The 16,887-nt window shown below is 47.4% G+C and overlaps 1 protein-coding gene across 7 annotated transcripts in view; it reads left to right on the top strand.

The window, feature by feature from the left end:
• The window catches only part of RERE (arginine-glutamic acid dipeptide repeats), a 423,431-nt gene that overhangs the window by 318,101 nt on the left and 88,443 nt on the right, over nucleotides 1-16,887 (top strand). For all 7 annotated transcript variants that reach the window (XM_086715575.1, XM_086715574.1, XM_086715568.1 and 4 more), the window contains one exon: nucleotides 11,536-11,634. In XM_086715575.1, the coding sequence (XP_086571701.1) occupies nucleotides 11,536-11,634 (99 nt within the window). The remainder of the gene's footprint in view (nucleotides 1-11,535; nucleotides 11,635-16,887) is intronic.

Genomic DNA, 16,887 nt, shown 5'->3' with positions numbered 1-16,887 from the left:
TGATACTAAGAGTATAACATATTTCTGGTAGTGACTGTGATGTTTCTGTACCTCTGAGGACATTTCATTTTTAAAATAGTACAGTATTTGTAGGGTATATAGTGCGATGTATCTGGCTTTCCTTTTACAAAGAACGTAATTATCTAGGCGATAGAATCGTCATGTATAACTACTGTATTAGCCGATTTATTCCGACCGGTGACTTGCTGAGTATTTCTTCCTTGGCTCTAGCTCAGAGCTACCTGGCCGGGCCCCTGGGGAGCCCTCCAGGGCAAGGTCCCGTGTTGCCGGCGGGCTCGATCTCTGAGACGGTTGCCCTTGAAGCGACCGCTCTTTGAGGTCTCTGCCTTCTTTTCCGGTTTCTAGTCTAACCCCGCAGCCCTGCTCGGAGCCTGGCCCTGCCGGACTCTGACAGACCACGGCGTCCAGGCCAGCTCTCTCGTCCAGGAGGCTGACGTCCGCCCGCAGCCGGTCGCGTGCCGGGCTTCTGAGGTGACTGCACCGGGCTGCCCGCCCTTGCCCTTCGAGCCACCCTGCCTGCCGGTTGGCCTGCGTTCTCCCCGAGCGCTGTAGGTGTGGAGATGTATATTCCGGCTCACCCCAGGACTCGGGAGTGCCTGTCATCCAAGCGTTTTTAGGAAGGTTGACTCCTCAGTTTTCTCCTTTTTTTTTCCATTTCGGAAATGAGGTATAGATTTTCAACGTGTTCTTAAATCAAGTCTGCCTTTACTTGCCTTTACCCCTGAGTCGTCATTATGCGACCAGCGCACAAGATTGTGTGCAACTGTGAGTTTGTGGCTTTTGGTTTGCATAATACTTTGCAAGTTTTGGCGTCTTCACGGTCAGGCTGGCTTCTGCCTCTGCTGCTTTGGTATCATACAGTCTTCTTCGTTCTCTTAAGACCCTTTGATGGGAAAAGCAGAATTTCAGAAAAAAAAGTTTCAAAGTTTCTAAGGCCCAGAATCAGGTCCTTTTTGTTCTCCAGGGCCATTCCTCAGGAGTGCTGCCATGGTGGCCCAGACCCCGTTTTGCTTCTGAGTCACCAGCTCTGTCCTTGGCCACGGTTTCCAGATAAAAGAATGGTTACTCGGAAGCGTTCCTGACTCTGGAGTCACACACGCTTCCGTGTATGCCCCTTTCATTTTCCTTGTCCCATGACCTTATTATCATGACCAAAAAGAAGTGTACTGTTCTTTTGCACAAATGTTAAAATTACTCGTCAGAAGTCACCGAGGTTAAGGTCGCCAAGCCCCATGAATTGGGGGCAGTCATTCCTGCACCTAAACTCGACTTAGTGGTATTTAAAGCAATTTCTGTAAGTGTTTCTCTCTTAATGTTTATGCAGCTGCTCTTGAGGAATTAGTTTTGGTTTTGGTTTTGGTTTTAAGTAATCTCTGTGCCCAATGTGGGATTTGAACTCAAACCCCTAGGATCAAGAGTCTTATGTTCTACTGACTGAGCCAGTCAGGCGCCCCTCCCTGGTCTTAAGGTTTTTGTTTTTATTTATTTTCTTAAGTTAACTTTCTGAAGGAATCTGGTTAAAATTGACTCACAGCTGACCTTTCACATATATTTTCTAGTTTAATTTAGCATTTATGAATAGGTTCACTAGTGCGTACATCTCCATGAGAAGGATAGAACTGGTTTCTTTTCTGTCAGCCTCTAGTTTAGAGCCTTACATACCATTTTTCTGTATTCAAGGCTGGGAGGATGCTAAGGAAATGGAAAAGGGTTTTAATTTCCACTTGTGATCAGACGTAGGTCTTTCCAAATTGACAATTCTCATTCAGAAAAGCAGCATACACAGTCTAGGTTGATGCGTCTGCCAGTAATTTTCCTGTTTGTGGCCAGAGGTGTACTCATTCTGTATCTTTGAGCCGCGTCTTATCCTTAAGGGATTGATTGGTTTGCTGAGTCCTCAGGAGTCAGCTTCCCCTCAGGAGCACATGGCTTCTGGCTTAGATCTACGACAGCTTGCCTTCTCTCTGCGTCCTTTGCCTGGACTCTCACCCAAAGAGCAGGAGGAAAGATTTTGTTTCTAGGAAGTGAGGTTTTATATATATGCTACCTATGTAGATGATTAACTATCCATAATTTTATTTAAAAACCTGTGGCATAAACTACTCCAGTTTCCACAGAAACCTGAAAATGTAGACACTAACCAGTGGGTGTAAGAGAAGCTTCCGCGGCAGCTTGCTGTTCAGGGTCTGGCCAGAGTTCAGTGGCCGTATTGTTTATTTTACTATTTCTCTAACTGAATGTATTAACATATTACCGTTTACATCTTCAAAAATTTTTTACTGTTTATTTTTGAGAGAGAGAGACAGCATGAGCAGGGGAGGGGCAGAGAGAGAGGGAGACACAGAATCTGAAACAGGCTCCAGGCTCCGAGCTGTCAGCACAGAGCCCGACGTGGGGTCGAACTCACGAACTGGGAGGTCATGACCTGAACCAGTGTCGGATGCTCAGCCGACGGAGCCACCCGGCGCCCCCCATTTATGCATTCAAAAATAGCATCCTTTAGTATTTCACCTTAAAAGAAACCTCTGTAAAGAGAAGGAATGTTAAAAACTTTGGAGTTCCACGGGGAACCTGGGTGGCTCTGTCAGTTGGGTATCCGACTCTTGATTTTGGCTCAGGTCGTGATCTCAGGGCCGCGGGTATCGAGGCTCGCCTCGGGCTCTGCACGAAGCATGGAGTCTGCTCCCGATTCTCTCTTTTCCTCTGACCCTTTCCCCCACTTGTGTGCTCGCTCTCTCTTTCTCTAAAAGAAAACAAACGAGTTTGAGGTTCCCAAAATGACCTCGTTCGGCCCCTCCACTGCCGGTGAGGAAGCTGGGGGCTGCGATGCTGTGCAGAGGGGTAACCCCAGACCCCTTGCCCAGGCCGCCTGCTCCTCCTGGCACAGTTGCTAACTCTCCCCTCGGTTTCCTGGTTCCCATACTCAGAGGTTTGCTCGGTTCCCCACAAGTCACCAAGTCCTCGGCTTCCATTCTCAAGCCCACGTTTTATCCTGCGTTGTAAGTATTGCAGAAAAGACTTCCTTCGTGTGGTCTTTTTGAGCTCGTCCACTTCCCTTAGTGCTGCTTCCCTGTGACTGTCGTGCAGCCCTGTCCCTTTTTAGTCCGCTGTCCTTGATGGAATATTTCCTGTGCTCCAGGAATCCTGCTCGGCGATTGCCGTCTATCTTTTCATCCTAAACATTGTCCGGAATAGGCGCTGTATTCTGCCTTTCTGCAGCGGAGAAAGCGGTGGTTTAGAGAGATAATGGACTTGCCTGCGACCACACAGCTAGTGGCAGAGCTGGCGTTTGAATGCGCCAGAGCGGGGAACCCTTTCCTGTTGCGGCTTCGTCTCTGCCGAACTCCCAAACCCTCATCGTTGGTCTCAGGCCCTCCATGGATTCTTCTTTCCAGGTGTTTATGAAGATGATGTCAGATGAGAGCCTCAAAATAGCTAGGTGGTCAGAAATAGCCAAGACATTTAGAGTTTGGTTTGTTCGGTGTTTTTAAGAGTTTACTGATCTCAGTTGGTGCCGACATTTGATGCCTCCTTTCTAATCAGCTTGCTGGTTGAGGCTCCTGTTCCGTGGGTTTTGAATACCTTCCCAGACACCATGGCCAGGAGATAGAGACCCCCTAATTTCTAGACACAATATTATGTGGGAAGTAATTATGAATCAGAAACATGGCGGTGTTGCATCAGCCATGGGAAATACAGTTGTGAGATGTTACCTGGACGTGTTGCTGCCTATTTTTGTTGGTTCCTAGAACGTGTTCAGTTTGGTTGTTGCTCTTCGTTGATGATGGGCAAGGTTATCAATCATACTGCACTGATCATTGATTTTCAAAACCTGCTGTATGAAGTCATCTTGGTTTTTCAAAATGGTAAATGTCACCCCCGTGAGTGTCCACTGGCACCTTGTGTGTTTTGAGGAGAGCTCATCTCATCATTTTCTTCATGTGGGTGCATGTCCTCCTCTCTGAGTTGCTGGTTCCCTCCCTGCGGCCACCCCGCCTGCCCCCACGTGCAGACGGGCCGTGTGCTGGCTGTGTCCTTGCAGCTGGAGGGGTCCGGAGCCCGCCAGGCCTGAACTGCCCCAGGATAGCCGCGGGCGCGGGCCCGGGTCTCCCAGCTCCTCCTGGACGTGGGTTTATGTTAGAGTCCTCGCTCTCTGCCGTGGAAGTGGCCTTGAGCAAGAGAGCAGACCTCCCAGTTTTGCTTCCTCGTTGTTAGTACTCTTGCCACACGTGGTGGCGTGAAGAGTGGCGGAGTCCGAAAGGTCCCAGACTTTGCAACACACACGCGGCACCCAGCGACTTGCCCCCCCCTCCCCGGCCCCAGGGGCTGGTGCAGGTTCTGGAACCTTGTAGTTACGCACAGACTGTCATGGGGAGGGTTGGTGCAGCGACTGTGTTTTCCCCCTGAAAACTCCCCAGACCCGCCCCTCAGCCCTGCTTCAAGCTTCTACGTTCTGCATCTTTGCCGCAGTCTTTAAAATGTGCCCCCGCGAGAACTTTCAGACAAATTCAGCCTTTCTAGTGATCAAATAGCATTATTTGGAGTGACAGTGGCCAAACAAAAGTGAATAGCGTGCCTGTAGTTTCAGTTACAGTTTTTTCGTGCGCACACGTACGTATTTTGAGCCTGACTGGCTCATTGGTGACGGTGGTATGACTGAAAATATATGGACATCTGTAAATCATGGATTAGGAGACAGATTTTTTAAAGTTTTGTCTTTGACTTCTTTGAGATCTTTCTCATTTACATTAATGGTTGAAATAATTAGAACTACACAGAGAATTTTAAGATCTCTTCCAAATCCCACTTTTTCTCCTTTCTAAGCTATTTTGGCACTTTCTTGCAAATAAACATTTCACAGAGCAAAAGACTTTTAAACCTAATACTGTTCTTAATGGACTGCAATTATTTAATATTTAGCATGAATGCAGTCTAAGGCTTTTTCTGCAGTTATTATAATGGCTATAATTGCAAAAGGATGCTTTGGGGTAGGAGAAACTGCCAGATGCGATGCCATTTGATGTAAAAAGGTCATAGCAAAAGGGACATTTAAATTAAGTTATAAATTACAATCGAAGAACAATATTTTGATGTGTGAGACCGGAGATGTCAGAGCAGGGAGATGTAATTCATGGGTTCATTATAGAACAGGGGTGCCTGACAGCTGAGCCGTGCCAAAAGGAAAATTTATTTGCAACATCACGCAGACAGAAAATGGCAGCTAAGATGAGAAGCCACAGCAGAAACTTGAAGCCTTGTGGTAATACACAGAGTTTGTGCTAATAAGACTGCCTGGGATCCAGAGATGCTTAATGATTGCTGTAATATAAATGAGGTGTTTGGACATGTGCGCATTTTCAGTCTTATTTAAGTTAAGACCTCGTTTTTGCTCTATAAAATAACATACTTTATAACCAGGCATTAAGGTTGATTCTCTCACCTCTCTGTGCAATATACAGATTTGCTGCAAATTCAAAATTGTTTAGGCAGGAGAGTTAAAGCTTGAAACAAGATCTCCATCCATGGCAGCTTTGAGGAAGGATATAATTTAATGTTTATAGCAATCCATGAGAAGTTCAATCATGAGTTAATTAAACTGTAGGCAGTCATTAAGTATTATTTATTCTTTCGAGAAGCTTGCCAGTAAAGCACTTATATATATTAAATTATAGAAAGTAATAAGCAGGGAGTGATTTGTCAGGCAGAGCGAGAGTTGCAGATTTAACTTGGGCAATTATGCAGAAATGTGTTTTTCTTCTTGCGGCACGATCCTTTCTTCCTGCTGATCCCGGAGAGGTCAGAAGCCGCAGCTGACCATCGAGGGTGCATGGGCCCCAGCGCTGCACGGTAGATGATCTACTGAACTTGTATGTGCCCGGTAGTCTTAGGTGAGAGATGTGGACCTGAAATGTCTCCTGTGGTGATGACACCGCTACACGGCGCGTAGCTTTTTGACATTTCACGTATCTTGTCACGTTGTATCTCATTTAGTACCTTCCATTGTCTTTGGACGCGGCTGAGGGACAGTGGTGTTAGGCCCGTTTGACGGTCGAAAACCTCAGCTCGGCCGGTTTGTGACACAACTGCTGACAAGAGTCCGTCTCCTGCCTCAGATCCCGCACTGGGTTCGCTAGGTGTTGACAGAAGACATGGACTCTGGGGTGGTTTCCACAGGAGGGGCTGCCGGGCGCCTGAAGTCGCGGAGAGCTTTTCACGCGACTGGCTAAATGCGCTTGCGTGTGGCGCGGTGGCTTTTTGGCTCTGCGGGTTCCGTGTGGCGGTTCCGTTTGCCACGGTGGAACCAGACCGGGAGCGTGTTCCTCAAGCTGCTCTCGTTTTTAGCACCACAGCTCCCGCCGCGTCCGCTCGGCTGGCTCGCTCGTGCGGGTCCTTGCTAGCGCGGCGGTGGCCCTGGGAGCCGCTTAGTTGGCCTTTGTTGGCGGGACGGGGGGCAGAGAGAACGTGGTGCCCGCAGCCTGCCTCTGAAGCGGGGCCGTCCCCCCGGGCCCCACGGCCGCCGGGAGGCCTGGTAGACGAGGGTGGAGTGGACCCCCAGTGCGGGAGGGTCCTGTTGGCTGTTTCACAGTGAACGGACCAAAGGCCGAGGAAAGAACGAGGCCCGAGGGTTCTGTGGAGCCAGGCCCGGGGAACAAAGGGCAAAGCGCAGGAAAACAACCAGGCCCCAGGATCGTTCCGGGATGGAGTGACTTGAAAGGCTAGCGCGTTGAAGAACGACCGTCTTGTTATCAGATTCCCCAGGTATCGACCTGTGGTTTAGGGAAAGACTGATTTTACTCGTGTAGAAGTGCAGACTTGCAGTTCAGTGATGCGGAAGCAGCAGATTTACAAGTCTATGCCTCCTTGATCATTGGATTACGTGCGGGGCGCGTGCACACACACACACACACACACACACACACCTCTTGTGATGATGGATTTGAAAACAGTGGTTTCTGCTGAATGACATCCTGCTTTAGTGGCTGGCGGGGTGATGGGGATGGTGTAAGATCTAAATGCTTCTCTCCCCAGTAGCTTGTAAACATTGGAAGCTGGTTGAGTAACGATGCTTTTTCTTGGTCCCTGCGTTTTGCAGTGGTCTTTTCCCATCTGCTCTAAAATGGTACAGCTCACTGTACTCTACATTAAAATCGCACTTAATCCCAGATCTTACCAGCCCTGCTTGGTTGCAGAATGGACAGAAGGTTTACTTACCTTGCTTGAATTGCTTTTCCAAGGCTACAAAGTGAAGCTGTAAGACGTTTGAGGGGTTCTCCCCCTGTCTTCGTTGCAATTTCTTTGAACAGTCTTCTCTGGAGAAATGGAAGAAAATTTTATTCACATTAAAGGACCTTTTACCTTAGCGATATTGGGAAGCCTGTACTGCATTTCCTGACTATATGAATGTGTGTGTATGGCTGTGATCAGGGGTTTAAAATTTGAAACCCACATCATGTTTTCCTCAAGATGAAATTACTTTAATCTGTTAGAGCTCGACACTATATTAGAGGGGAATGTTGTTAATGACAATTTTAGAGATTTAAGATAGCCAGTATTTTGGTAGACTTAATTCTGATTTACATAAGGAATACAGTGGAAATATCCAGTTAAGCTCTTCCTCAAACATTATTTTGTCTCCAACCCAAAGAAAGGAAATCTTCGTGATCATCTAGAAAACAAACCCCCTTTTAGAAGGCCTTACTTGTTGCTTGATACATGGACTAAAGAAGGTAGTCCCCAGCCTTTTGGGACCCTAGATTTTGAATGTGAGATTTAGATAGACACGTTCTGCAGTGACTGTTACAGACCCTTCTCGGTCTTACTTTCCTGATGACCGTTCTCTTTGTTCTTCACGAGCTATATCTGTCCCTGGCAGTTTAGCACTCTGCAAATACCTGTGGAAGGAACGAAGGGTGTCCTCAGCAACAGTAATTTTCCCCAAGGGCTCAAAACGTAATCTTCATTTTTGTGAAGCTGTGTGGGCCATAACGACTTTTTGTATGCTAAAAGTACATCTTTAATGAAGTATCATTAAAGTATTTCCATAAAGAAATGAAAACTCAGAGTGTTCTTAGAATTCCTAGAAAGTAGAAATAAATCTTAGTAACATTCAGAAGAAGGTGAGTGTGTAGAGGTTTGTTTTGGTTCCCTAGGAAGAGGGAAGGCAGAGCCCCCCCGCCCCCCCCCCCCCGGACCCAGCCTGTGTCCCAGCCTTTATGCATATTGAGGACAGCGCAGTAATGCCCGAACTTCGTTTGTTCAGTAAATATTTCATCACTGTTGGTGAATAATCCCATAGTTCTGACTTTATGAATATGTCTTTCTAGAGGGGGGGAGGGGTAGACACTAAATATTTATTGGATTCCTTCCACGGAAAGGTCAGGAACGGGGATATTTTAAGAGGACAGGCAGACGGTAGACGGGACAAAAGGAAGGCATTGGCCAGTATTTAGAGAGCAGAGTAGCAGCAGGAAGCCCAGGGTACGGCGCACACCACGGAGAGCGTGGTGCCCAGTGCAGATTCGTGCAGGGGTGTGAGCGCTGGCCTGCGCTTCCGGGAAGTCAGCCGCCCGGCGGGGATCTCTCGGAGGGCGCCGCACACGCACTGGCCAGCCTGTCTGACAGACCAGACCACCAGAAGTTTGGCGAGGCATTTGGAACCTGTCTTCCGAGTCTCGTTCAGAACCGTCCTCGGTTCCCCGAGAGGCAGGAATGGCACAGGGAGGGCTGATGATGTTTCATTGGCTCTGCTCCTTCAGCCGCTCGCTTTTGGAACAGGCCTCACGTTCTCCCATCAGCCACAGAAGATTTAAAATTCTTCTTCATTTTTCCTGTGTACTGTACCAGAGTTTTAGTCAAACTTCCAAAATTATGAACGTGAATAATTATGTGAAACATAAGTGGTTTTGTTTATAGTTTGTTTTTTTCTCTCTCTGGAAAGGCTACTGTCTAATCTAGAAAATTGATGAAAATTGGGTAGAGCTCCTTCCTTTATTTTTTTTCTCTTTCCTTTTAAAAATGAATTGCTAATACTCATTTGGTATATTACATGCTAGGTACAGTTCTGGGCAATTTTCATGCTTTTTTCTAATGCTCACCTCATAATCCCCTAAGAGGTAGAAGTTCTCACTCTACCATTTTTTAAAGTTTATTTTTATTTTTAATTTATTTTGAGAGAGAGAGAATGCCCGAGTGTGCACGTGAGGGCGGGAGGAGGGGCAGAGAGAGAGAGAATCCCAAGCAGGCTCCGCGCCATCAGCGTGGAGCCCGACGTGGGGTTCGATCTCACAACTGTGAGATCATGACCTGAGCCAAAAATCAAGAGCTGGACACTTAACTGACTGAGCCACCCAGATGCCCATGTTCTACTCATTTTTATTTAAAAAAAAAAAAAAAAAAATTTTTTTTTTTTTTTACATTTATCTATTTTTGAGAAACAGAGTGAGACAGAGCATGAGCGGGGGAGGGGCAGAGAGAGAAGGAGACACAGAATCCGAGGCAGGCTCCAGGCTCCGGGCAGGCAGTCAGCACAGAGCCCGACGCGGGGCTCAAACCCACAGACTGTGAGATCATGAACTGAGCCGAAGTCGGACGCTCAACTGACTGAGCCACCCAGGTGCCCCTCTACTCATTTTTAAAGATGACAAAATTAAGGCCCAGAGAAGATGAGTAGCTCGTCTGAGTTCATATACTTAGTAAGTAACAGACCTAGTGTTTGAATCTGATTGTCTAGCTCCAGAGTCCACGGTCTTTTGTCTCTTTACAATTACCCCAGATATATATATAATTACCTCTGAAGAAATGTTGTTAGTCTCCCATAAGCTTTTTATTAAGAATTTATGACCTGATCAACTTGAATTGACTTCAGATTATCACTAAAATATGTGCTTTTTAAAGAATTAAATAGGCCTGCAATTTTCTTCTATTATTCAGTCCTGATCCATGTTGTTAACCTCATATTCTAGATTCTTGTTATATTATAGAGCTTGACAGGTATCTGCTTGTTCTAGGTATTGGGCAAAATTTGAAAACCTAACTTTGTTTTCATCTTTTTAGATTTCTGAAAGAAGTCTAGATTAGATGGGTTTTTTTTTTTTTTTTAAGTTTATTTTGAGAGAGAACGAGCATGTGTAGTGTGAGTGGAAGCAGGGGAGAGGCAGAGAGGGGGGGAGAGAGAGAATCTTGCTTTCAGCATAGAGCCCGAGGCGGGGCTTGATCCCATGACTCTGGGATCATGACCTGAGCCGAAATCAAGGGTTGTACTCTTAACTGACTGAGTCACCCAGGCGACCCTGGACAGTTTTCAAACATTTCCAAATTATGGTATTTTATTTTAGGATTTATTTAGTATGGTATTTATAGTATAGTATACTATTTTATTTTTTAAAGTCTAATGATGAATGTTACGAAGGTATAAAAGTTAATATCTAGCATTCATATTCATATTCATGACACTGGGACCGGAACCTACGGAGCGTGGGATCGTTACCTGGGCCGACGTCAGATGCTCAACCGACTGAGCCGCCCAGGCACCCCTAGCCAAAACGGATTCTTGTGCCAGGGAACTAGATATGTAAAGGAAAGTCACATTTCCAGTGAGAATTCTGGAGTGACAGCCACAGGTGGGAGGCGGGAGGTTATGCAAGAGGATCCTTCTGCCTGCTCCTTCACTCCGTTGTCTGCAAGTGGAAGAGGACTGGGGTCACGTGAACTAGGAAAGGCGTGTCTTTGCAAGATAGAGAGGGGGAGCGGTGTCAGGCGCTGCCTGGGGTTGGAAAGGACGTGGAGTGGGAAAAGTTGATCACCTTTGGTGAGAGAGAAGTCTGGTCCTAAGAGGAATGTGTAGATAAACCAGTCTCTTCATTCGTGTGTACTGAGCAGTTAGTATACTGTTACAGAGTTTCATTACAAAGCTCGTATAGTTTAGGTACTTCAGATTTTTTTAGTGAAATGACTACAGTAGCAAGACTTCAGAAATGCTACCAGGAGATAACATAATGCAGTAGGTCTTTGAGCTGCTCTGGGGAGAAGGGGACGAGAGTGAGTGGGAATCATGTTGCCTGGTCGGAGTCTTGGCTTTACCGCCTACTGGTTTAGTGTGGTGAGCACCTTTACACTTGACCTTTCTATGCCTCAGTTTCCTTATCCATAAAATGAGGTGACTATACTTCCTGCCCCATAAGCTTAAATGAGAGAATTAAAAAAATATAAGATTAAAAAAAATAATGAGCACGAGGAATGTGTTTACCTCTGTGCCAGGTCGGATGTTCAGTAAATGTTACTGTTCTTAACGTTGTTCCTGTTCTTGCCAAAATGTTCTCTGCCTTGCCTGCCTCCCTTTCCCCGAACAGCTGGACCTGGGGTGGGGGGATGTGAATTGTGCTGATGAGCATGCCCGTTCCATGATTCTTCTGTCAGGACAAATGGCAGGGCTTCTCTTTCATTGATTTGCTTCCAGATCTGCTATTTGGCACACTTACCTGACTAAAATTGTTGTTGTTGTTGTTGTTGTTTTAGCTACATGAAAGTGGTTATGACGCTGGCAAAGCCCTGCAGCGCCTGGTCAAGAAGCCCGTGCCCAAGCTGATCGAGAAGTGCTGGACCGAGGACGAAGTGGTGAGCTCCGACGGGACTGGCCCTGCGGTCTGGGTCACGGGGGTGTCTGCTTCTCAGTGCGTGACCTCCCTGCTCCTCCGGGGACTGTCCGTGGTACCCAGCAGTCAAAGGAAGGAGACTTTAAACCTGAAAGTTGCATGGAAAGACTTGCTTTTTAGGAAGCTCTGTGGGAAGGATGTTCTCCGGTTTCATGGAAAGACAGAAGAATCTGTAGGGTTGGTTGGCTGGTTTCAGCAAGTCAGCGTTTGATACCTATTTTAAGACATAAGCATTTTTTAATGCTTATTTTTTATTTTTGAGAGAGAAAGCATGAGCAGGGGAGGGGCAGAGAAAGGAGGACAGAGGATCTGAAGCCGGCTCGGCGCTGTCGGCACAGAGCCTGACCTGGGGCTCAAACTCACGAACCGTGAGATCACGACCTGAGCCGAGTCAGACGTTCAACCGACTGAGCCGCCCACATGCCCCTTAAGACATAAGTGTTAAAACCATTTGCTGCGTAACCTAGAGCGGGGCTGTTGCCTTGTTTTTATTTGGAGAGCCAGCAGGATCCCTAACCTGCTGAAGGACGTTAGTCAAGAGCAGGTAGCATAGACCCGATTATATAAATGTAGTGGATCTTACATATTCGTCCTGTCATCGTGGCTCAGCAAAGAAGGTAGGGAGATAAGATAGGTGCCCACAAACACAGATTGAAAACCCACGGATTCCTGTCCCAGCCGACTGAGTTCCCATGGAGCTACATCCCCATCTTGTGACTTCTGGAAGGCGTTGCTGTCAGAGACTTACAGACTGCTTGTGCTCTTGCAGATACGGTCTCGTGTTTGCGTGTTACAGCTTGACGTTTGCCCTTTAAGGTTGAAAGAAACGAAGATGGCCGCTGTCACTGGTAGACCTGTCGATTTTAAGTCCCTCGCCTGTGTTCTAAATCTGCTAAGAAAGCGTGCTTAGAAGCTCTTGGTGCTTTCCTGATCTCGCTCTTTTGTTTATTTCGGCAATATTTATCGAGTACTTGTTGTGTGCCGGGTGCTGTGCTAGGAGCCGTATCAAGAACAAAGGTCCCTCCTCACGAGGCTTGTGTTTGTTTTCAGAGGAGAGACCGTCTGTAAATCAATATTTGTTAAGTGGCGGTACACACACGTGCTGGGGAAGACGGAGTAGGCAAGGTAGGATGGGGAGTAAGCTGGGTGAGGGGCTGTGTGGCAGAAGGGGCTGAGGAAAGGCCTGGTAAGAACCATTTGAGCAGAGGTGAGCCTTTTGGATCGGGGCCCTACGGTGAAAGCGTGGCCGGGAGAGAGAACTCCGGGCCCCGGGCGCGTTCAGGACGGAGGCAGGCATGTGTCTGCGGGGAAGGGATAGTGCGGGGATCGGGCGCGGCCTGCGGACCCACGGTCGGTGCCTCGCTCTTCACTCTGCGTGGGCAGATTCTGAGCAGAGGGTACCATCATCTGCTGGCGGGCACCCTCTGGCCACTGAGTCGCAGGTGGGCTTCCGGGGCAATGGCGAGCATCCGGGCCCGAGACCGGTGAGCGGACAGCATGGTGGCAGTGCCGGTGGGAAATGGCGAGACCCTGGGGGCACATTGGAGCAAGAGCCAAGGCGATTGTTCGAGGAAAGGCCACGTGGGGGTTGGGCAGTCGGGGGCAAAGTAGGAGACGAGAAGGTAGCAGGGGCGGACTGAAGCGGCCCCTGAAGGCTTGGTCGGGAGAGAGCTTTTTCATAGCCCGTTAACACTTGCAGCTTATCAGACGCATGATGAGGTTGGTGCTGCTGTTTAGAAATTAAAAGTTTCAAACCTTTACACGATCAGTGAAGAGTTGGGGGCATCTTAAACATCTGTTCCTGTTCAGACACTGGCAGAGTACACACGTCACATTCGTTTGTTTTGTAAAGTCCCGTGGATGTGGTTTTCACTGTGGACCCATTTCTGTGACAAGGAGATGCGACTTGTGACTGATGAAATTTTAAAGTTCCTCAGGAAGTCTTGGTGCCAGAAAGATGTGAGGAGGTGAAAGGATGGAAGGAATGTGTGAAATGCCACCAACCCAGAGACCCCATCAGCGCCCACGTGCCCCGATGCCCTTCTTGTTCCTTCCTTTGCGCTGACGCCCCGGGGCTCCTCAGCGGCCGGGCGGCCAGGCACTCTCCCTTCCTGTCTCCCAGACCTCTCATTCGCTCTGGAATTTGAAGACTCCCACTTAAAAGAAAGCTGCTTTCCTTTTCCTGCTGCACTCGCTTCTCTTGGGCACAATGTGAACCGTGTCCCTGCTGTCGGCAGCCGGTGGGAGGGAAAGGGGAGTGTTACACATCAGAAAACGCTCGGCTTTATTTTAAAAAGTGAAGCACGACTCTAGGCGGACATGATAATGATCCGTAACTGCATAAGTCCTTGTCATTGGGCTCATTTCTATCACGTTTGCTTCTTGTTTCGGTGTAGGTTTTGAGAAATATGTTGGCAGGCCTCCAGCCCTTGCAGAACTCAGAGATCAAATGGCCATCCCCTTATTTATAGGAAGTTAAGCTTCATTTTCTAAAACCTCAAAAGTGAATGGGAAAGAGGGATTGAATAATTGATAGGCTGAAGGGAGCCTCTCAGATCTTGGACCAGCTTGACGTGGCAGCGAGGCACCATCACTAGTGAGCCCCTGCCTTGGCCTGGTTTTGGCTGCGAGAGCATCACCCTCTGTGTGTGTGGCCTCTTCCCTGGAAGTCCCCTCATTTCCCACCCCAGCACTCAACAGGAGTAAGCAAAGCGTGTCCCAACTAAAGTAAGTACGTGGGCCTACCTCTCTTCTTTTCCCCCCCCCAAGTTTTCTGTGTACCTGGACGTCTTAGTTATTTTTTAGTTTATTTATTTTGGAGGGGAAGGGCAGAGAGAGATGGGGAGAGAGAATCCCAAGCAGGCTCCACACTGTCACCACAGAGCCCCAACGCGGGGCTCAAACCCACAAACAGTGAGATCGTGACCAGAGCCAGACGCTCATCTGACTGAGCCCCCCAGGCGCCCTGACATTTTAGTTATTTTTAAGCATCATCGCCTCCAGTATATCCATTTGATCTAACTGCAGCAGCGTCGATGAAGTTGTTTTCCTTTGCATTTATATGAACTGGACACTCCGTGTGCAAGTGTTGGTGGAATGAGCACCTGACAGTGCGAACCCCTGGCCGGGCTGGGAACACGCGGCCCCTGTGCGTCCTGGCTCCTGCGGGTGCGTGCTCCCTGATCAGACAGATCTCTCCCCATCTCGCCAGTGCACACCCTCACTGCTTTTCACCGCTCTTTGAGGTTCAGGGCGGTTCCCGGGCCCAGCCCGCTGTGATCGCGCCCTCTTCTGAGCTGTTTCCCCAGTTTGCAGCGTTTGTTAGCAGCCTGCCCCTGGCTTTTTCCTGCCCCTTCCTCCGCTCCTCCTCACAGGCTTTACTTCTGAGTTGATTGCCCTCCTAGTTCATAAACTTAAGAGCAGGGACTTAACTGATGGGGTCTGGTAGAGACTACTGTCTCTAAGAGGGGCTTGAAGAATATTAACAACTCTTTATTCAAGATTATTGTTTGTAAAGATTTTTTTTTTTAATTTTTAAAAAATGTTTATTTTTGGGACACCACCTGGGTGGCTCAGTCAGTAAGCGTCTGACTTCGGCTCAGGTCATGATCTCACGGTTCGTGGGTTCGAGCCCCACATCAGGCTCTGTGCTGACAGCTCAGAGCCTGGAGCCTGCTTGGGATTCTGTGTCTCTCCTCTCTGTGCCCTTCCTCCACTCATGCTCTGTCTCTCAAAAGTGAATAAAGATTTAAAAAAAAATTTTTTTAATGTTTATTTTTGAGCGAGAGAGAGAGCGCGCACATCTTCCGGGGAGGGACTGGGGTGGGGGGCAGGGGTGGACAAAGAATCTGAAGCAGGCTCCGCCCTGACAGCTGAGAGCCCGACATGAGGCTCAATCCCACGAACTGCAAGATCATGACCTGAGCCAAAGTCAGACACTGAACCCACTGAGCCACCCAAGATTCTTTAATTAAGATCGTTCTGGGGCTTCAGCTCAGGTCATGATCTTGAGGTTCGAAAGTTCGAGCCCCGCGTTGAGCTCTGTGCTGACAGCTCGGAGCCTGGAGCCTGCTTCCGATTCTGTGTCTCCCTCTCTCCTGCCTCTCTCCCACTTGCACTCTGTCTCTCTCTCTCAAAAGTAAATATTTAAAAAAGTAAATATTAAAAAAAAAAATTTTTTTTAAAGTAAGTATAAAAAATATATAAAAAAAAAGATTACCTTCACTCTAACATTTTAAAACTTGTAATAGTTAATAATTATGCACCAGAGAAAAACTTTTACATGCGCTCAAAGCTGACCTTAAAAGTTTTACCTTTGGAAAAAATTTCCCATATTCTTTGTGATAACACCACCCAGTTTCTTCGTCCTAGGTCTGTCAGATATTAACTAATTGTTGAGATTTTAGGCCTCAAAATTACACAGTGAGAGGCTTTTCATTTTACATTTTCTCTCAGTGATTCCTTTGACCGCTTGTGTATCTATTGGTACGGTGTTTCTTTTTTATATGTTATTATTTTTTTAAATGTTTATTTAGTTTTGAGCGACAGAGCGTGAGCAGGGGAGGGACAGAGAGACAGGGAGACACAGAATCTGAAGCAGGCTCCAGGCTCCGAGCTGTCAGCACAGAGCCTGACATGGGGCTCAAACCTAGGAGCTGTGAGATCATGACCTGAGTCAAAATTGGACGCTTAACCAACTGAGCCACCCAGGCGCGTGCCCCTATAGATATGGTATTTCTTACTGAAGTTTCTTTGGGGGCTGAAATACTTTAAATCTTGGGGAATGGATACCAGATTTGGGCCAATTTCTGTCAAATTCTAGGCCAGAAAGTGACAGTTGAGCTCTGCTTTAGTGGAATGAGTGAGAAGCTCCTTGGTAGCTAGCTCAAGGCAGTCTCTCAGGCTAAATAAACTGGGTCAGATCAGAGAGGCAGTTTCAAAGAAATGCTAGGTCAGTTGGATGGAACCAAAGTGCATGGCTGGCTACTGCGTTTGGGAGTTGTACTGACGGTTAACCAGTTTCACTTACGTTATGCTAAAAATATTGTTCCGTATCAGGGAGCCATTTAAATGAGTAGGACTTAGGAAGAGAAAGAGGAGAAAAATACTGATCAGAACTTGTTAAAAAAAGAAAAGAAAAAGTAAAAGAAACTCTAGATTATTAGGTTTTTAATTAAACATGATGAACACATTCAAATATACCACAGAGGCCCCA

The sequence above is a fragment of the Puma concolor genome, chromosome C1 (genome assembly GCF_028749965.1).
Source record: "Puma concolor isolate L17-30 chromosome C1, mPumCon1.1.hap2, whole genome shotgun sequence".
Taxonomy (NCBI): Eukaryota; Metazoa; Chordata; class Mammalia; order Carnivora; family Felidae; genus Puma; species Puma concolor.
The sequence above is the reverse complement of the archived record's forward strand: the minus strand, read 5'-3'. Positions and strand labels throughout refer to the sequence as shown.